Source organism: Schistocerca americana, chromosome 6 (assembly GCF_021461395.2).
Source record: "Schistocerca americana isolate TAMUIC-IGC-003095 chromosome 6, iqSchAmer2.1, whole genome shotgun sequence".
Classification (NCBI taxonomy): Eukaryota; Metazoa; Arthropoda; class Insecta; order Orthoptera; family Acrididae; genus Schistocerca; species Schistocerca americana.
Window position 1 is genome coordinate 360821189 of NC_060124.1, and position 17362 is coordinate 360838550.

A 17362-nucleotide genomic window follows, 5' to 3' on the forward strand; every position below is an offset into this window, starting at 1 on the left:
GTAGAAGAAAGAACAGCCGCTCACGCACTGTGTTATGAATCACAGTGACTACTTGGCAGAAGGCTTCCACCAGTTATCTGTCTTCTCCCCCTTAAACTCTGTTCAGAATGATCCCATCCCAGGAGTCCAACACAACCTCCAATCCGTGCTTAAAGACTTTTGCCCGCCCCAGAACATGTCACTGAATCCCTGCACACCCACCTTTCACATGCTCCCCAGAATTCGCTTCCTATTCCAGTCCTGTTGCAGGGGCTGGGCCACATGTGAAAGCAGCCATGTTATTTACCAGCTCTGCTACAATCATTGCACAGCTTTTTATATTGATATGACAACCAACCACCTGTCCATTCAGATGAAAAGCCACTGCCAAACTGTGGCCAAGAGCAAAGTAGACTATCCTGTGGCACAACATGCAGCTGACATAACATACTTGACTTCATTGGCTGATTCACTACACAGGACATCTGGATCCTTCCCTCCACCACCAGCTTTTCTGAACTGCACAGGTGGGAGATATCCTTACAGCACAGTCTTCACTCCTGCAGTTATCACAGCCTTAACAGTTAACACCCCTCAGTCCTATCATCTCCACCCCATTCCTATATCCCATGTTTATTTGGCAACATCTGCCAATGTATCCTCCTGTCTTTCCCCACTCTCTTCCTATTTTGCTCATTTTTCCCCCACATCCCTTCCCCACAACCTCACGACGCTGCATCTGCTGGCATTTTAGTCCCTGCACACTCCATCAGGCAGTGTTTGCCTCTCTCCCCACCTGTACGCTACTATCCCCTCCCCTTTCCCGCCACCTCCAGATTGCTGCTTGCATCCCAAATGATGGTTGCATTCCGATCCAAGATGTTGGAGTTCGCAGTCATGTGTACATTAGGGGTTCTTGTTTGTGCGTATGAATGGTGTGTGTCTGTTTTACTGATGCAAGCTGCGGCCGAAAGTTTTTTGGATGTGTCTTTTAGTTGTACCTGTCTGCAACTTATAGTGTCTTCATTATGGTAAGCAGCAATCTGTCTTTCATACATTGTTGATATTCTTACCTGGAGTTTCCATTGTTTGAAGCCTGTAACTCTGAAAATCATGTGTTGTGGAACAAATCTACACAAGTGAAAATTTAATGTTACAGGAAGGATACAAATCTCCAGAATTTAGGACAAGCTGAGACAAAGCTTCTCTATACACTACATTGGATCATTTTGGATGCTGCAGAGGAATGTGCTGATGCAGACTATGAGAAAGGAGTGTATCATTCATCTCCTTTTTACTACTTATTTTCCATACCATGTATAACGGTAAGTGACACTATATGTAACTTAATATTTATGTTATTTTTAAAGTGTATGCAATTGATTAATGTTTTTGTGTAAGGTAGTCCATATGAAAAGGATTCAGTGCATATCTTGTTGCTTACCAAGCATTGCCATATATTAAGTTAATGTCATACGAAAAACCATTAACATAGGCCTTACAAACACAACTGCTTCAACTACTTTTTATTTAAGGTCAGTAAATTTCAGAAATTATGACTTGAAGATAGGTTATTGGAGTTGGAAGAGGAGCTATATAACAGTAAATACGATATAGTAGAATTATCATAGGGGGACATGACAGAAAACAAAATCTGGATGTGTATTTGTCAACCGAGGTGCGGGACAGAAAGAAAATTAGCTGTACACTTTATTCCAAGCAAGAAAATAACAAACCATATTACAGATAGTCAAGAAGACTCACACAGAATTAAATAATTGTTTTAAAAATAAACAAAAGATCTCTTATGGTAATAACAACAATGAAAACATTTTTTTGTTATTTTTCCAAAAGAAAAGAAAAGAAAGAAAGAAGGAAAGAAAAAAGCTAACTTCATAAGAATCTCGTGGAACTAAAGACGATTAAATGATTTTATTTTTCCCAGCAACAAAGAAATAGTGTAGACTGTGGTGGTAGGATGTAGGTACGTAGCTTATGACAATTAGTTTTAGAGTAGGGAGGTATTCTAGATGAAAGAAATCAATGGTTTCAGCATCGTATATAGTCATAGATGAAAGTAGCACTTCTTTTATCAAAAGTACTTACAGAAACTCCAAAGTATGTTTAAGTTGAATTCTTGTGTGTGTGTGTGTGTGTGTGTGTGTGTGTGTGTGTGTTTTCCCCTCGGTGAATAGATTTCTTTTTTTTTTATCGATCTGTTTCCATTAAGTGCTTCCCGATATCCACCAGGCCTCAATCTCCGCTAATTTCAAGTTGCCGCCACTCATACCTCACCTGTCATTCAACAACATCTTTGCCTCTGCACTTCCGCCTCGACTGACATCTCTGCCCAAACTCCTTGCCTTTGAATATGTCTGCTTGTGTCTGTATATGTGTGGATGGATGTGTGTGTGTGTGTGCGCGAGTGTATACCCGCCCTTTTTTCGCCCTAAGGTGAGTCTTTCTGCTCCCGGGATTGGAATGACTCCTTACCCTCTCCCTTAAAACTCACATCCTTTCATCTTTCCCTCTCCTTCCCTCTTTCCTGACGAAGCAACCGTTGGTTGCGAAAGCTTGAATTTTGTGTGTATGTTTGTGTTTGTTTGTGTGTCTATCGATCTGCCAGCGCTTTCTTTTGGTAAGTCACATCCTCTTTGTTTTTAGATATATTTACATTAAAGTATGTTTAAGGTATGAAGAAAACAAACAAAAAGAAAATCTCAAGTCAAACAAATGAGAAATTGAAGAGAATGTTATGGTATCTATCCACTGATAACAGGAGTATGATAGTACTTGCAGAATTAAACAATATCATTCTCAAATAGGCTTGAGAAGGTAAAATAAAATATTGGTAAGAGAAACAAATAAAAACAATAAGAGTATGAAGTAAAACATATCCAATACTTATTGGGGGAGATACATTTCATAATAATAATAATAACATTCTGGAAGTTATGCTAGGTAATGTGGATAAAACCTTCCAAACTACCAGGAAAGGAAAGACTTCTGTGACTGCTGGTGTATCGGATGAAATATTTAAAGCTGGATGCAAAGCAAAACAAAGGTTCTTGCAACATTATTTTCAGAATGGCTTTAGAGGAAGAGTAATACTCAGAACTATAAATGTAAACTTCTGTTCATGTGACTGAATTATTCCTTAGCAAATTAGCACTGCCACTGCTAGAGCATAATAATAACAGATTCTGTTAACTTGCTGTAAGTTTAGGTCTTGCATTGTCCTATTGCAAAGTTCTGTTTCATTTCTGCTTGGAATCTCAATGCATCTGCAGAAGCAAATAGTCCCCCATTCAGATCTCCTGGTTGGGGACTACTCAGGAGGACATCATCATCAGGAGAAAGAAAACTGGCGTTCTACGGATTGGAGCGTGGAATGTCAGATCACTTAATCGGGCAGGTAGGTTAGAAAATTTAAAAAGGGAAGTGGATAGGTTAAAGTTAGATATAGTGGGAATTAGTGAAGTTCGGTGGCATGAGGAACAAGACTTTTGGTCAGGAGAGTACAGGGTTATAAATACAAAATCAAATAGGGGTAATGCAGGAGTAGGTTTAATAATGAATAAAAAATAGGAGTATGGGTAAGCTACTACAAACAGCATAGTGAACGCATTATTGTGGCCAAGATAGACACGAAGCCCACGCCTACTACAGTAGTTCAAGTTTATATGCCAACTAGCTCTGCAGATGACGAAGAAATTGATGAAATGTATGATGAGATAAAAAAAATTATTCAGGTAGTGAAGGGAGACGAAAATTTAATAGTCATGGGTGACTGGAATTCAAGAGTAGGAAAAGGGGAGAAGGAAATATAGTAGGTGAACATGGACTGGGGCTAAGAAATGAAAGAGGAATCCGCCTGGTAGAATTTTGCGCAGAGCATAACTTAATCATAGCTAACACTTGGTTTAAGAATCATGAAAGAAGGTTGTATACATGGAAGAACCCTGGAGATACTAAAAGGTATCATATAGATTATAAATGGTAAGACAGAGATTTAGGACCCAGGTTTTTAATTGTAAGACATTTATAGGGGCAGATGTGGACTCTGATCACAATCTATTGGTTATGAGCTGTAGATTAAAACTGAAGAAACTGCAAAAATGTGGGAATTTAAGGAGATGGGACATGGATAAACTGAAAGAACCAGAGGTTGTACAGAGTTTCAGGGAGAGCGTAAGGGAACAATTGACAGAAATGGGGCAAAGAAATACAGTAGAAGAAGAATGGGTAGCTTTGAGGGATGAAATAGTGAAGGCAGCAAAGAATCAAGTAGGTAAAAAGATGAGGGCTAGTAGAAATCCTTGAATAACAGAAGATATATTGAATTTAATTGATGAAAGGAGAAAATATAAAAATGCAGTAAATGAAGCAGGCAAAAAGGAATACAAATGTCTCAAAAATGAGATTGACAGGAAGTGCAAAATGGCTAAGCAGGGATGGCTAGAGGACAAATGTAAGGATGCAGAGGCATCTCACTAGGGGTAAGATAGATACTGCCTACAGGAAAATTAAAGAGACTTTTGGAGAAAAGAGAACCACTTGTATGAATATCAAGAGCTCAGATGGAAACCCAGTTCTAAGCAAAGAAGAGAAAACAAAAATGTGGAAGGAGTATATAGAAGAATATAATAATTCCAATCCCAAAGAAAGAAGGTGTTGACAGATGTGAAAATTACCTAACTATCAGTTTAATAAGCCACGGCTGCAAAATACTAACACAAATTCTTTACGGACGAATGGAAAAACGTAGAAACCGACCTCGGGAAAATCAGTTTGGATTCCGTAGAAATGTTGGAACATGTGAGGCAATACTGACCCTACGACTTATCTTACAAAATAGATTAAGAAAAGGCAAACCTACATTTCTAGCATTTGTAGACTTAGAGAAAGCCTTTCATAATGTTGACTGTAATACTCTCTTTCAAATTCTGAAGGTGGCAGGGGTAAAATACAGGAAGTGGAAGGCTATTTACAATTTGTACAGGAACCAGATGGCAGTTATAAAAGTCGAGTGGCATGAAAGGGAAGCAGTGGTTGGGAAGGGAGTGAGACAGGGTTGTAGCCTATCCCCGATGTTATTCAATCTGTATATTGAGCAGGCAGTAAATGAAACAAAAGAAAAATTCGAAGTAGGAATTAAAATCCGTGGAGAAGAAATAAAAACTTTGAGGTTCACCAATGACACTGTAATTCTGTCAGAGACAGCAAAAGACCCAGAAGAGCAGCTGAACGGAATGGACAGTGTCTTGAAAGGAGGATATAAGATGAACATCAACAAAAGCAAAGTGAGGATATTGAAATGTAGTCGAATTAAATCGGGTGATGCTGCGGGTATTAGATTAAGAAATGAGATGCTTAAAGTAGTAAATGAGTTTTGCTATTTGGGGGGCAAAATAACTGATGATGGTCGAAGTAGAGAGGATATAAAATGTAGATTGGCAATGGCAATGAAAGTGTTTCTGAAGGAGAGAAATTTGTTAACATCGACTATAGGTTTAAGTGTTAGGAAGTCGTTCCTGAAAGTATTTGTATGGAGTGTGGCCATGTATGAGAGTGAAAGTGGATGATAAATAGTTTGGACAAGAAGAGAATAGAAGCTTTCGAAATGTGATGCTATAGAAGAATGCTGAAGATTAGATGGGTAGATCACATAACTAATGAGGAGGTATTGAATAGAATTAGGGAGATGAGAAATTTGTGGCACACCTGTACTAGAAGAAGGGATCAGTTGGTGGGACATGTTCTGGGGCATCAAGGGATCACCAATTTAGCATTGGATGGCAGTGTGGAGGGTAAAAATTGTAGAGGGAGACCAAGAGATGAATACACTAAGTAGATTCAGAAGGATGTAGGTTGCAGTAGGTAGTGGGAGATGAAGAAGCTTGCGCAGGATAGAGTAGCATGGAGAGCTGCATCAAACCAGTCTCTGGACTGAAGACCACAACAACAACATAAAGTAACATAACATGTTAACTTCTCCATGGAAATGAATGAAAGTGCAGGAGAATGTTGCCAGAGGCCTTCCTGTTGGTCATAGAAAGTTGGATATCACATGTCGTAAGTTCATTGTGACTATAGAGCCACATGGGGCTCATCTTGCAGTATGAGGTCGTTGAAGGAACAGGAAAAGACAGCATATGCAAATCAGAAAGCAGTTACAGTACACTGCAGTGGTGTTCTTGTTTAAAATATGGCCTGGAAACAACATCTGGATCACTTTCCATGGGGAAGAATCATTGGGAAACTTGAAGAAGGATGAAATATGATGAGTGTAGCCCAGGAGTTTGGTATTTGCACATAGCATTGTTTCATATACAAGGGGAGCATTCTGAACCACAGGCACTGTTGCTGAAAGAAGAAGAGGTGGCTAACCATGGTCATCTACAGTAGCAGATGACCGCTACATAGTGCAGCAAGCAAGAAGGGACCCACATTCAACAGTGGGTGCAGTTGCAACCAAATTTAGCAGAACTGCAACGCACACAGTTTCATACTTCACAGTGGCACAGTGATGGCATGGACGTGATCTCTTTGCCCAATGATCAGTATGTTGGGTTACATTGACACCTGCACATTGGCAGCAATGTTTGCAATTGTGCAAAGAGCCTAGGGACAAGGGGTGGCACCACATGCTCTTCTCAGATGAGCGCAGATTGAGTCTGTGTAGTGATTCTGAACGTGCCCTCATATGGCGAGAGGTGGGAACATGTAATGCACCCAACAACATTATTGAACAAGATCGTTTTGGTGGTCCTGGTATTATGGTGCAGGTGTACTGACCTCCAAATCATTGAACATGGTAAACTCACTGATCAACATTATTGTAACACTGTACCATGGCAATGTGCAACCGCATCAGGCAGTACAGGTGCAAAAGCTCTTGCAGCAAAAGGATATTTGCCAAATGGACTGGCCTGCCCACTCCCCCAACCTAAATCTCATTGAACGCATGCGGGATGCATTGGGGAGTTGTATTTTAGCACATCCACATGCACCAGTGACCATCCAGTTGTCAACTGCAATGGTGGAGGATGAGAAGTCTTTACCAAAGGAACTCCATGCCAAGTTTGTGGTCAGCTTGGGAGCTTGCTGCAGAGCATGCACTGCAAACACTGTGTTAAGAACCATGCCCTGGTTTTTGTAATATCCAGGTCAACATCATAAATCATGCTGACTTCAGCATAAATATTGCATTTGAAAGAAAGTGTTATTTCTGTTTGTCTCATTGTGTATTTCTTTCAGTTACCTTCTGTTCTCTGCTGTAGTAGTTATTTCTATGTATGGTCTAAGTTTCGTTGAGCTACGGTAGTTGTCAGTGCAGCATCATCCTTAACTTTCACACACCAGTGTACAAAGCAACACCTACAAATTATTTTCTTAAACTGTAACATGAGAAGGGTGTTGACAGTACCATGATAAATGAAATATGTTTACTCTTGAACTTTCAAAATTCTTGATACATGCATTGGCAGCGATAGGCAACATTAGAAAAATAAAAGGTTTAGAAGTTTTTGGAACATTATTCCAGGAAAAACAGAGATCTTTATAATACAACTTATTTCAATACACACAGTTGTAATCATGTTTTAAGTTTTTTATTTTTATTTTTAGATGACTGGTTTCAATTTCCTAAGAAATCTTCAGATTTTATATTCCCTGGTGACTAAGAACCATTGGTGTGGAACAGGTGTGGAAAACACTGCTCATTCATAACTGAAGCTGTTAACTTGTGCTCGTGCAGTGACTCCTGACACAGGGGTTGCTGGTTTGAATCCCAAAAGTGTGGTAATTTCTGTCACTAGTATTTGGTCAACACGGTGAACATTAGTCTCCTCAAAATCAGAAATATGAGCAATGCTCCACAGTGTCTCAGAGAGTGAAGATGTGTGACATTGGTGATGGTGAGCCAGAACCAGTAATTGGTGAAGAAATTGAACTCAGTGACTCCAATATCCCACACAGCGATACCACACGACGTTCAAATCTTGTTACTGATTTATTCATTTTCATTAATTTTAATGTATGAATGTAGGGCATTTACAGTGGAACATGGGATATTCTGAAGCACCTCTGAATCTTATGCTTTCACAAATTCATCACATACAGATAGTACTGTAATGTGCTTTCATCAAGAAGATGAAATAAATTATCAATTGTATTTGAAATGATGCTCAAAAAGAATCCAGAAGTTCACTAACTGGGTACCTGCCCAGGAACTAGAAAGAATGAAATTGCTGCATTGTCATTTCGTTAGATTTTGTTTCTAATTAGTTGACATTCTCAAAATGTGCAGCTGGCACACAGATGTACCAAGTTTTGTTGGTTACCTATTTTCTCTGTGGCGACCATGTTTTACAAAATCTAAAAATAACATAGCTGTTCGTATAGTCCCAGATACTGAATGAAGATGATTTGGTTTGGGTTCAGGAAGTTCACTGAAATCCCAAAAACAGAATTTGTTTGAAAACTGAAACAGCTTATTATTTTCACTGCAAGATATAACCTAAGCTTCGAAACTGAATCTTCTTTCTATTATTATATTATGTATTATTTTTCTAACAGTACCAAGCTAATTAAGATTTTCATGCATTTGACACCTACGTCTGGTTGTCAAATTGAACTCAAGTTGTTGCACTGTCAATTAAATCTCTGTCGCACAATTCTTATTTCATTGTGATATCTGCATCAGAAAAACCCAAACAGTTTCAACATGTATGCATCAAAAACTTTAGCATTAAACACCTTTCTGCAGTAGCCATAAAATATTATTCAGCTATTTCTACACTATAGGAAGTACAAAGCACTAGCTACGATTGTTTTCAAATGGATAAATGATGTTATCTCCTTGAACAAAAATCTGGTGAGTGAAAGGATGAATCTTTAAAACAGAAAAGGCAGAATAGTCATTTCAAGCAACTAGGCAGCTGGTGATAATTTGATTTCCAGAAGACTGTTTTGGATTATTTCTGTGATTTAATGTGTGAACACAATTGAGTTAAAACTTCGAAAGTCATATTTCCTGAGAGGAAATTTGTAAGAAAACATGGTTTTTTCTGGTAATTCTTATGGAAAGATAAACTTCAGTCTCCAGCACATATGGTTGAAAGTACAGTTGCTTCTTCAGTGTCACATATTTAGAATAATTGGTAGCATAGGTGGCTGGCGCCTGAAGTATTTTTGTTTGCTAATTTTCTTAAAGTGACAATAATAGTCTCTTAATAATTATTTCCTTTTACAGTTGTTTGTGTATCTGTTTGCACCAATCTGTCACAACCTGAAGGAGTCAGATTTCCAAAATTTTAGACTGGAAAATGGATTGAAAATGTGGCAAGCACTTTGGGATTATCAGCATCCAGATACAGCATGCTTCACAGCTCATGTGAAACCTAAACCTCGTTCTCTCTGGGCAAAGATGGTTCGAGGTCCGCAGCCACAATTTGGAGATGTCTTTCTTGGACGAAAATGTAAATATTTGAAATTATGGGCATGAGTGTGGAATATATTTTATGTTGTTGAAGTTGGATTAATTGTTACTTGATAGTAAATAACAGAACTGTTTATTTGTGAAAATATTGTATTTCTTGGCAGAGCTCATGTAAAATGTAATATTCAGAAGCACTGCAAGTTCTGTTGCATTGTTAAAATCAAACAAAATCAAAATAATAAACTGCACATTGGAGTAGATGGTAACACTTCAGTCCACTTGAATGACAAGTTCCTACTGCCTACGTTTGCCATGCATATAACAGTCAAGTATGAATTCTTAGTTTATATAATGTGAAGTTAATGAGGAGAAACCTGTATAATAGTATCATCTTATTTTAGGGAAAGGTTCAAATGAAGAAGGAGGATTTCAGGGAGCAGAGAGTCCTCCAAGTCAGTCAGTGAGTGTATCAGGATGTGAACCAACAGGTGCTGTAAGAATGGAAGGGAAATCTGTTGATGAGGAAGTAAGTGTGTTTATTACAATCTCTGCTACCTTTGTGTGTATGTGTGTGTGTGTGTTTTTAATAATATCCTTATTTCCTTCAGTTGTAGCATGATAGATAACTACATCAATGGCTGTTTGACAATATGTCAGTATTTAAATTTTCAGCAGTGTGAGAAAAGAAAAGACATTCTTTTACTGCACACAATGTGTCAGACAGCAGATGGACACACAAGCAAGGTCCTTAATATTATTGATCATCAGCTAGTACATTGAATAAAAAAACTTCTGCTTCCTCTGTTACATTCAGTTCTCCAATTTATAGCTTAATATCTCTGTGATATCTATCATGTTTACCGTGAGCATTGTCACTTATCATGCAGCAAACAGCCAGTTCACACAACAGTTTCAGAACCAAACACATTTTATTCTCAAGTTACTTATTGAAATAGAAAACATATTTCAAACCATTTTAGCTCTGTTTGGAAGGTTTCTGCCATATGAAAAATTGATAGCATTTCTAAAGTTTTTCATAATGGTCTCTTTACATTGGATAATCTGCTTCCTCTTGAACAACTAGCTGTTAGCAGGTAAGTAATGAATGAATAATGAGGAGAAATGTTTCAAGAGAGAGATTCTTAGGCTCTAGAAGATCCATGTAAAGATCATTGCCTGGGGTGTAAACCAGGATCATATCCCAAACCAGTGATGCAGTATTGGTTTGTTTGCACTTGGAGATCCAGCACTGGAAACTAAAATCTCTGTAGAGGCCTTGAAGCTGGTCAGTCCCTTCCTTATATGACTGACTGATCTGTTTGTGGTAACTGAACAACTTACATTGTGCTGCGACAACATGGATTTGTGGGTCAAACTATTCCAACAGACTAGTATTCAGTTGGTCATAAGGAAGTGCATGTGGTTCTGATTCAGGGTTAAACTGTTGTAGGAAGTGAAAGATCTCCAGCCCGACATATACAAGGAAGTACACACTGCTGTTCAGCCCTTATGATTTCACGGACAAGGAAATATGGTTTCAGATGGGCAGTGTAGTTCGCCCATAATTCAACCTTTTTATCATACGGTTGGATTGCAGGTTGCTCTGACCAAAGGCCAGAGATGGTGGAGGAGAGAATCATCAGATGATTGGTGAGGCCAAGCAAGGGGGACAGGGAACCCATAGAGATACATTCAAACAATAGCTCCACTTTCTGCTGTATCTACTGAACAACATGTAGTACACTCTTAGAGTTATATACAGTTTCTGCTATAATAGGCATGTGGAAAACCCTCTGTCAAACTACAATTGAAGGGTCAAGGAATAGACAGTCTCGGTTGCAAAATGGTTTTGTGTTTACTTAATTTGTGACATGTTTCACTCTCACAGGAGCATCATGGGACATCAGGTAATAACACTCAATGACCACTGTCTAGGGTACAGAAATTCTTGCCTTCTCCATAATGGCATGTCATCCAATAAAATTTACAGGACACATTCACCAGATAAAAAAACTCAAGGATTACTGGCAAGAGCACAGAACATCCTGCAATCATCAAATATGGCACATCATCCAATAAAATATACAGGACACATTCACCTTTGTTTACACATCCTCACTCTTAACACGGTGCTGGGCATGTTTACAGCTTAGGCCAGGTGTATAAAGTGTCCTTATGGCACACATTTACTGCTCCTACTACTATTGAAGAGTTTTACTTTGTGACAAGAAAAGCATAGTCCAAAATGTAACAAGTTTATTGGACAAAATAGAAGTCTGGTTTGACAGTAAGAACTTAAAGTCAAGAATACCGTAGAAGGCATAATACAACAGGTACAAAATAACTGTGGACCACAAGAAGGCCACACCGGCACTGAAAGCTGAGAGCACTGAGCAGGACTATGTTCACTGAGAAAAACACTGCCTGGAGCCAAATCGGGAGTGAGCACTTGCTGGACATTTAGTTCAGCAGAGATCACTGGCTGGATGTTAAGTTTGTGGCTGGTAAGCCTGAGTCTGAGGACGACAACTGTCCAGGTTTTAGGTTCAATAAGAGAGCATTCAGAGCTGAGGTCAAAAAAGTGAGAATTTCCTATTCAGAATAATATCACTGATGATGAACACAGTGTGCTGCTACAGAAGCTAATGTATCAACTAGCATCATAATTCAGGAGAGAAACCAATGGTGTCTTAATGGTAGCAGCGGTTGACCCTAGCAATTGACTTTGACTGTGTGATGGGGTGAGTAACACCTGTCACCTGGACCAGGGAAGGCTCTCAAAGCCTGAATGACTCGTGCTGTCCTGTCACTGGCTTGTATACCTGTCTGCGGTGGAATGCTGTGGGAACTATTTCCCTCTCACAGGGTGCACAAACACAAGTAGGTACTGTGTTGGAGGTGCCCTCTGTAGGTCATCGCCAGTTTGAGGCCGGGCATAACACTGCCCTGTCACACTTGCAATGCCAAGGAATGCATGGCCACTGGTGGCCGCCTGCGTTATGGAGTTCCTCGAAGTTTTACCAGTCTATAAGGTGTGAGCCTCTGATATGACAGGTCTTAGGTCTAACAGGGTGTATATACCACAGGACAACCTCGAAATCCAGGAAAAACCTGAGAATTTTTTCGTCTGGGGGAAAACCAGGAAAAACCCAGGAACTTTTTAGATTTCTGGGAATTTTTCATTGTTTTAGTTTTCAGTTAAATATTGTAATTTTCACTGGTAAGAATTGACACTCTAATAAAAAATTTTACTTTATCTCACTACTGCAAGTAATAGGGCAACAATAAAATGTACAGAGAGAAAAATACCAAAATAAAACTTAGCTCATGAAGAAAATGCATTCACACACACGCGTGCACACACACACACACACACACACACACACACACACACACGTATCTTCCAACAGCAAAACGTGTCAAGGGCTTTAGAACAAAGACTGTGGAACACTTCATAACAAACTGCTTTTGATGAGCATGACATCATAGCTGTTTAAATTAGATTCATTTGAGCATTTGCCAGTGGGCTCATGCGCAAGCGCAGTTGAGTCACGAATGAGCAATGCCCTCACCCGCTTCTGGCTACTTGAAGAGCAGCTGTTAGTGATATAAGCAGCAAGCAGCCAGCTGCAATCCAGAAAAATTTTCTGGCGTGTCCAAGCTGCCAGATTCACGCTTGTGCAGAGCAATCTGATTTGAGGAGAATGGGGGGGGATTGTCTCCACCATGTGATCCATGTTTTGTTGTTTTCTCTTCGTTTACAGCTGTCAAATCAAATGAAAACAAAACATATATCTGTTACAGAAGATTAAAATATGTTATTAGCTTGAGTTTTATGAATTTATTTTATTTCCACGTTATTGGCCATCAAGCATTCATTGACCTTGAGAAAAATTAAGTTATTTTTGTCAGTTTGCTAAAGAAATTTGGATTTTATTAATCTTTTCCACAGGGTCAATCAATTTATTTGAACAGTGTTTCATTCCCCACTACTGGGTAATTTTGCCTGTTTGCAAAATTTCAAGTGCAGGTTTTCATCCTCTGATATATATGGCGTTATGCCATGATAAGGAACCTAATAACCCCCCATGAACCATTGACCTTGCCATTGTAGGGAGGTTGTGGGCCTCAGAGATATGGATAGCTGTACTGTAGGTGCAACTAAAATGAAGGGGTTTCTGTTGAGAGGCCAGACAAATGCGTGGTTCATGAAGAGGGCCAGCAGCCTTTTCAGTACTTGCAGGGGCAACAGTCTGGATGATTGACTGACCTGGCCTTGTAACATCAACCAAAATGGCCTTGCTGTGCTGGTATTGCGAGTGGCTGAAAGCAAGTGGAAACTACAGCCGTAGCTTTTCCCAAGGGTATGCAGATTTACTGTGTGGTTAAATGATGATGGTGCCCTATTCCAGAGGTAAAATTGCGCGCCATTTGGATCTCTGGGTGGGTACTAATCAGGAGGATGTCGTTATCATGGAAAACAAAATGTGTTCTACGGAGTGGAGCAGGGAATGTCAGATCTCTTAATCGGGCAGGTAGGTTAGAACATTTGAAAAGGGAAATGGATAGGTTAAAGTTAGACACGGGGGCATTAGTGAAGTTTGGTGGCAGGAGGAACAAGATTTCTGGTCAGGTGAATACAGGGTTATAAATACAATTTATAGAATTATGAAAGAAGGTTGTATACGTGGAAGAGGCCTGGAGATACCAGAAGGATTCATACAGATTATATAATGGTGAGACGGAGATTTAGGAGCCAGGTTTTAAATTGTAAGACATTTCCAGGGCAGATATGGACTCTGTCCACAATTTATTGGTTATGAAATGTAGATTAAAACTGAAGAAACTGCAAAAAGGTAGGAATTTGAGATGATGGGCTCTGGATAAACTGAAAGAAACAGAGGTTGTATAGAGTTTTTGAGAGAGAATTAGGCAATGACTGACAAAAACAGGGGTAAGAAATATAACAGAAAAAGAATGGGTAGCTTTGAGAGATGAAATAGTGAAGGCAGCAAAGGATTAAGTATGTAAAGAAATGAAGGCTAGTAGAAATCTTTGGGTAACAGATGTCATATTGAGTTTAATTGATAAAAGGAGAAAATATAAAAATGCAGTAAATGAAGCAGGCAAAATGGAATATAAATGACTCAAAACTGAGATTGACAGAAAGTGCAAAATGGCTAAGCAGGGATGGCTAGAGGGCAGATGTAAGGATGCAGAAGCATATATCACTAGGGGTAAGATAGTTGTTGCCTACAGGAAAATTAAAGAGACCTTTGGAGACAAGAGAACCACCTGTATGAATATCAAGAGTTCAGATGGACAAGCAGTCCTAAGCAAAAAGGGAAAGCAGAAAGGTGGAAGGAGTGTATAATGGGTCTATACAAGGGCAATGTATTAGAGTGCAATGTTATGGAAATGGATGAGGACGTAGATGAAGATGAAATGGGAGATACGATACTGCATGAAGAGTTTGACTGAACACAAAGACACAAGTCGAAACAAGGCCCGAGGAGTAGACAACATTTTGTTAGAACTATTGATAGCTTTGGGAGGGCCAGCCATGACAGAACTCTTTCATCTGGTGAACAAGATGTATGATACAGGCACCCTCAGACTTCAAGAAGAATATAATAATTCCAATTCCATAAAAGGTAGTTGTTGAGACAGGTGTGAAAATTATCGAACTATCAGTTTAATATGTCATGGTTGCAAAATACTGACACGATTTCTTTACAGACGGATGGAAAAACTGGCAGAAGCCAACTTCGGGGAAGATCAGTTTGGATTCACAAGAAATGTAGGAACACGTGAGGCAATACTGCCCCTATGATGTATCTTAGAAAATAGGTTAAGGAAAAGCAAACCTATGTTTATAGCATTTGTAGACTGAGAGAAAGCTTTTGACAGTGGTGAGTGGAATGCTCTCTTTCAAATTCAGAAGATGGCAGGGGTAAAATACAGGGAGTGAAATGCTATTTACAATTTGTACAGGAACCAGATGGCAGCTACAAGTGTCAAGGGGCATGAAAGGGAAGCAGTGGTTGAGAACAGAGTGAGACAGGGTTTAGCCTACCCCAGATGGTATTTAATCTGTATGTTGAGGAAGCAGTAAAGGAAAAAAAAGAAAAATTTGGAGAAGGAATTAAAATTCAGGGAGAAGAAATAAAAATTTGTTGCCGACAACATTGTAATTCTGTTAGAGACAGCAAAAGACTTTGAAGAACAGTTTAACGGATTGTACAGTGTCTTGAAAGAAGGATATTAGATGAAACACAACAAAAACAAAGTGAGGATAATGGAAAGTAGTCAAATTAAATCAGTTGATGCTGAAGAGATTAGATTAGGAAATCAGACACTTAAAGTAGAAGGTGAGTTCTGCTGTTTGGGAGGTAAAGTAACCGATGGTGGTCGAAGTAGAGAGGACATAAAATGTAGACTAGCAATGGTAAGGAAAGTGTTTCTGAAAAAGAGAAATTTGTTAACATCAAGTATAGAGTTAAGTGTCAGGAAATCTTTTCGGAAAGTATTCGTATGGAGTGTAACCATGTATGGAAATGAAACATGGATGAAAAATAGTTTAGACAAGAAGAGAATAGAAGCTTTTGAAATGTGATGCTACAGCAGAATGCTAAAAATTAGATGGGTAAATCACGTAACTAATGACGAGGTACTGAATAGAATTGGGGAGAAGAGGAATTTGTGGCACAACTTGACTAGAAGAAGGGCTCGGTCGGAGGACACATTCTGAGACATCAAAGGATCACTAATTTAGCTTTGGATGGAAGCACGGATGGGAGGATGTAGGTTGCAGTAGTTACTTGGAGATGAGAGATGCATCAAGCCAGTCTTTGGACTGAAGACCACAGCAACAGAGAATGGTACATGAGATAATGCAGTACTGGTACTCCAAGAAAATTTGCATCCTGAAAATCACACTGAAAAGTTAATGCCAGGTTGGGGCCTACATCATTGTGAATCTAGATGTGCAAATGTGCACTTTAACCCAAATTAAACAGTTTAGTATGGTTTACGAAATTTAGATGCTCTTGGAGTACCCTCTGGTGTCCTGTTTCTTTTGTGATGTAAAATAAGATCTCATAAAACTATATATGTATGAACATATGTAAGTGTTTACTTTAAGATTAATAAGCAGGCAAATTTGGTCGGCAGTGTTGAATAAAATGGTTCACTTCAGATGTATTGACAGCTTTAGCAGAATTTTACAAATCTGTCTTCCATGAAACAGAATGTTTTCTGATCACAAGACAAGTTTCAACACTTGTCTGGTACCTCCTCTAGGCTTAATGTTATTTCTTAATTTATGTTATTTATGTCTTAAATATGCAGAGCACCATTCTTTTGTAAATTATAGACTGGCAGCACTACGTATTTTGTCATTGTAACTCTCCAGAAGACTTTATATTTACTGCTGCAGTAGAATATAAAATGCCGTTACACAGGTTCTTGGCTTCGCAAATAACCTAGTTAATTTTGTATACAGTTTGAGAAAGACATAAAAAAACTTACTTGTTCTTAGTTCTATTGTATAAAAACAGTTTTTTTATTATTTTTGCAAGAAATTTGTATTCCCTTGTATTCCTTTTTGCAGTGCTTTGTGGAGAGTACTGTGAGTTGTAGAGTCCAGTTTTGAAATGAATCATATGCCAAGGCTTGCTTTCTTATTTTCCATTCCTTATGTAGAAAGGATATGATAAAACAATTGCTGCAAGTACAATAAGTCCATATGTCCGCTCCGAACAACATGTCACAGTGCTGCTCGTTGTCACCTGATGCCCTACTGCACACAAAATTCCAAGCAGAAATGGGATGAAAGGCATTTAAGCAGAGAAAACACTAAACATGATCTTCCATCGTCATCATAGCTGCACATGCACAGTAACACTTCTTTTCTGGCCTTCCTTTGCCATTGTAGCTGCA

At 38.9% G+C, this 17362-nt stretch overlaps 1 protein-coding gene across 1 annotated transcript in view; it reads left to right on the forward strand.

The window, feature by feature from the left end:
* LOC124619340 (protein unc-80 homolog) overlaps positions 1–17362 on the forward strand; it is a 905779-nt gene that overhangs the window by 155039 nt on the left and 733378 nt on the right. Inside the window, exons 6-8 of the mRNA XM_047145658.1 lie at positions 1139–1304; positions 9236–9461; positions 9829–9947. Of these exons, the coding sequence (XP_047001614.1) occupies positions 1139–1304; positions 9236–9461; positions 9829–9947 (511 nt within the window). The remainder of the gene's footprint in view (positions 1–1138; positions 1305–9235; positions 9462–9828; positions 9948–17362) is intronic.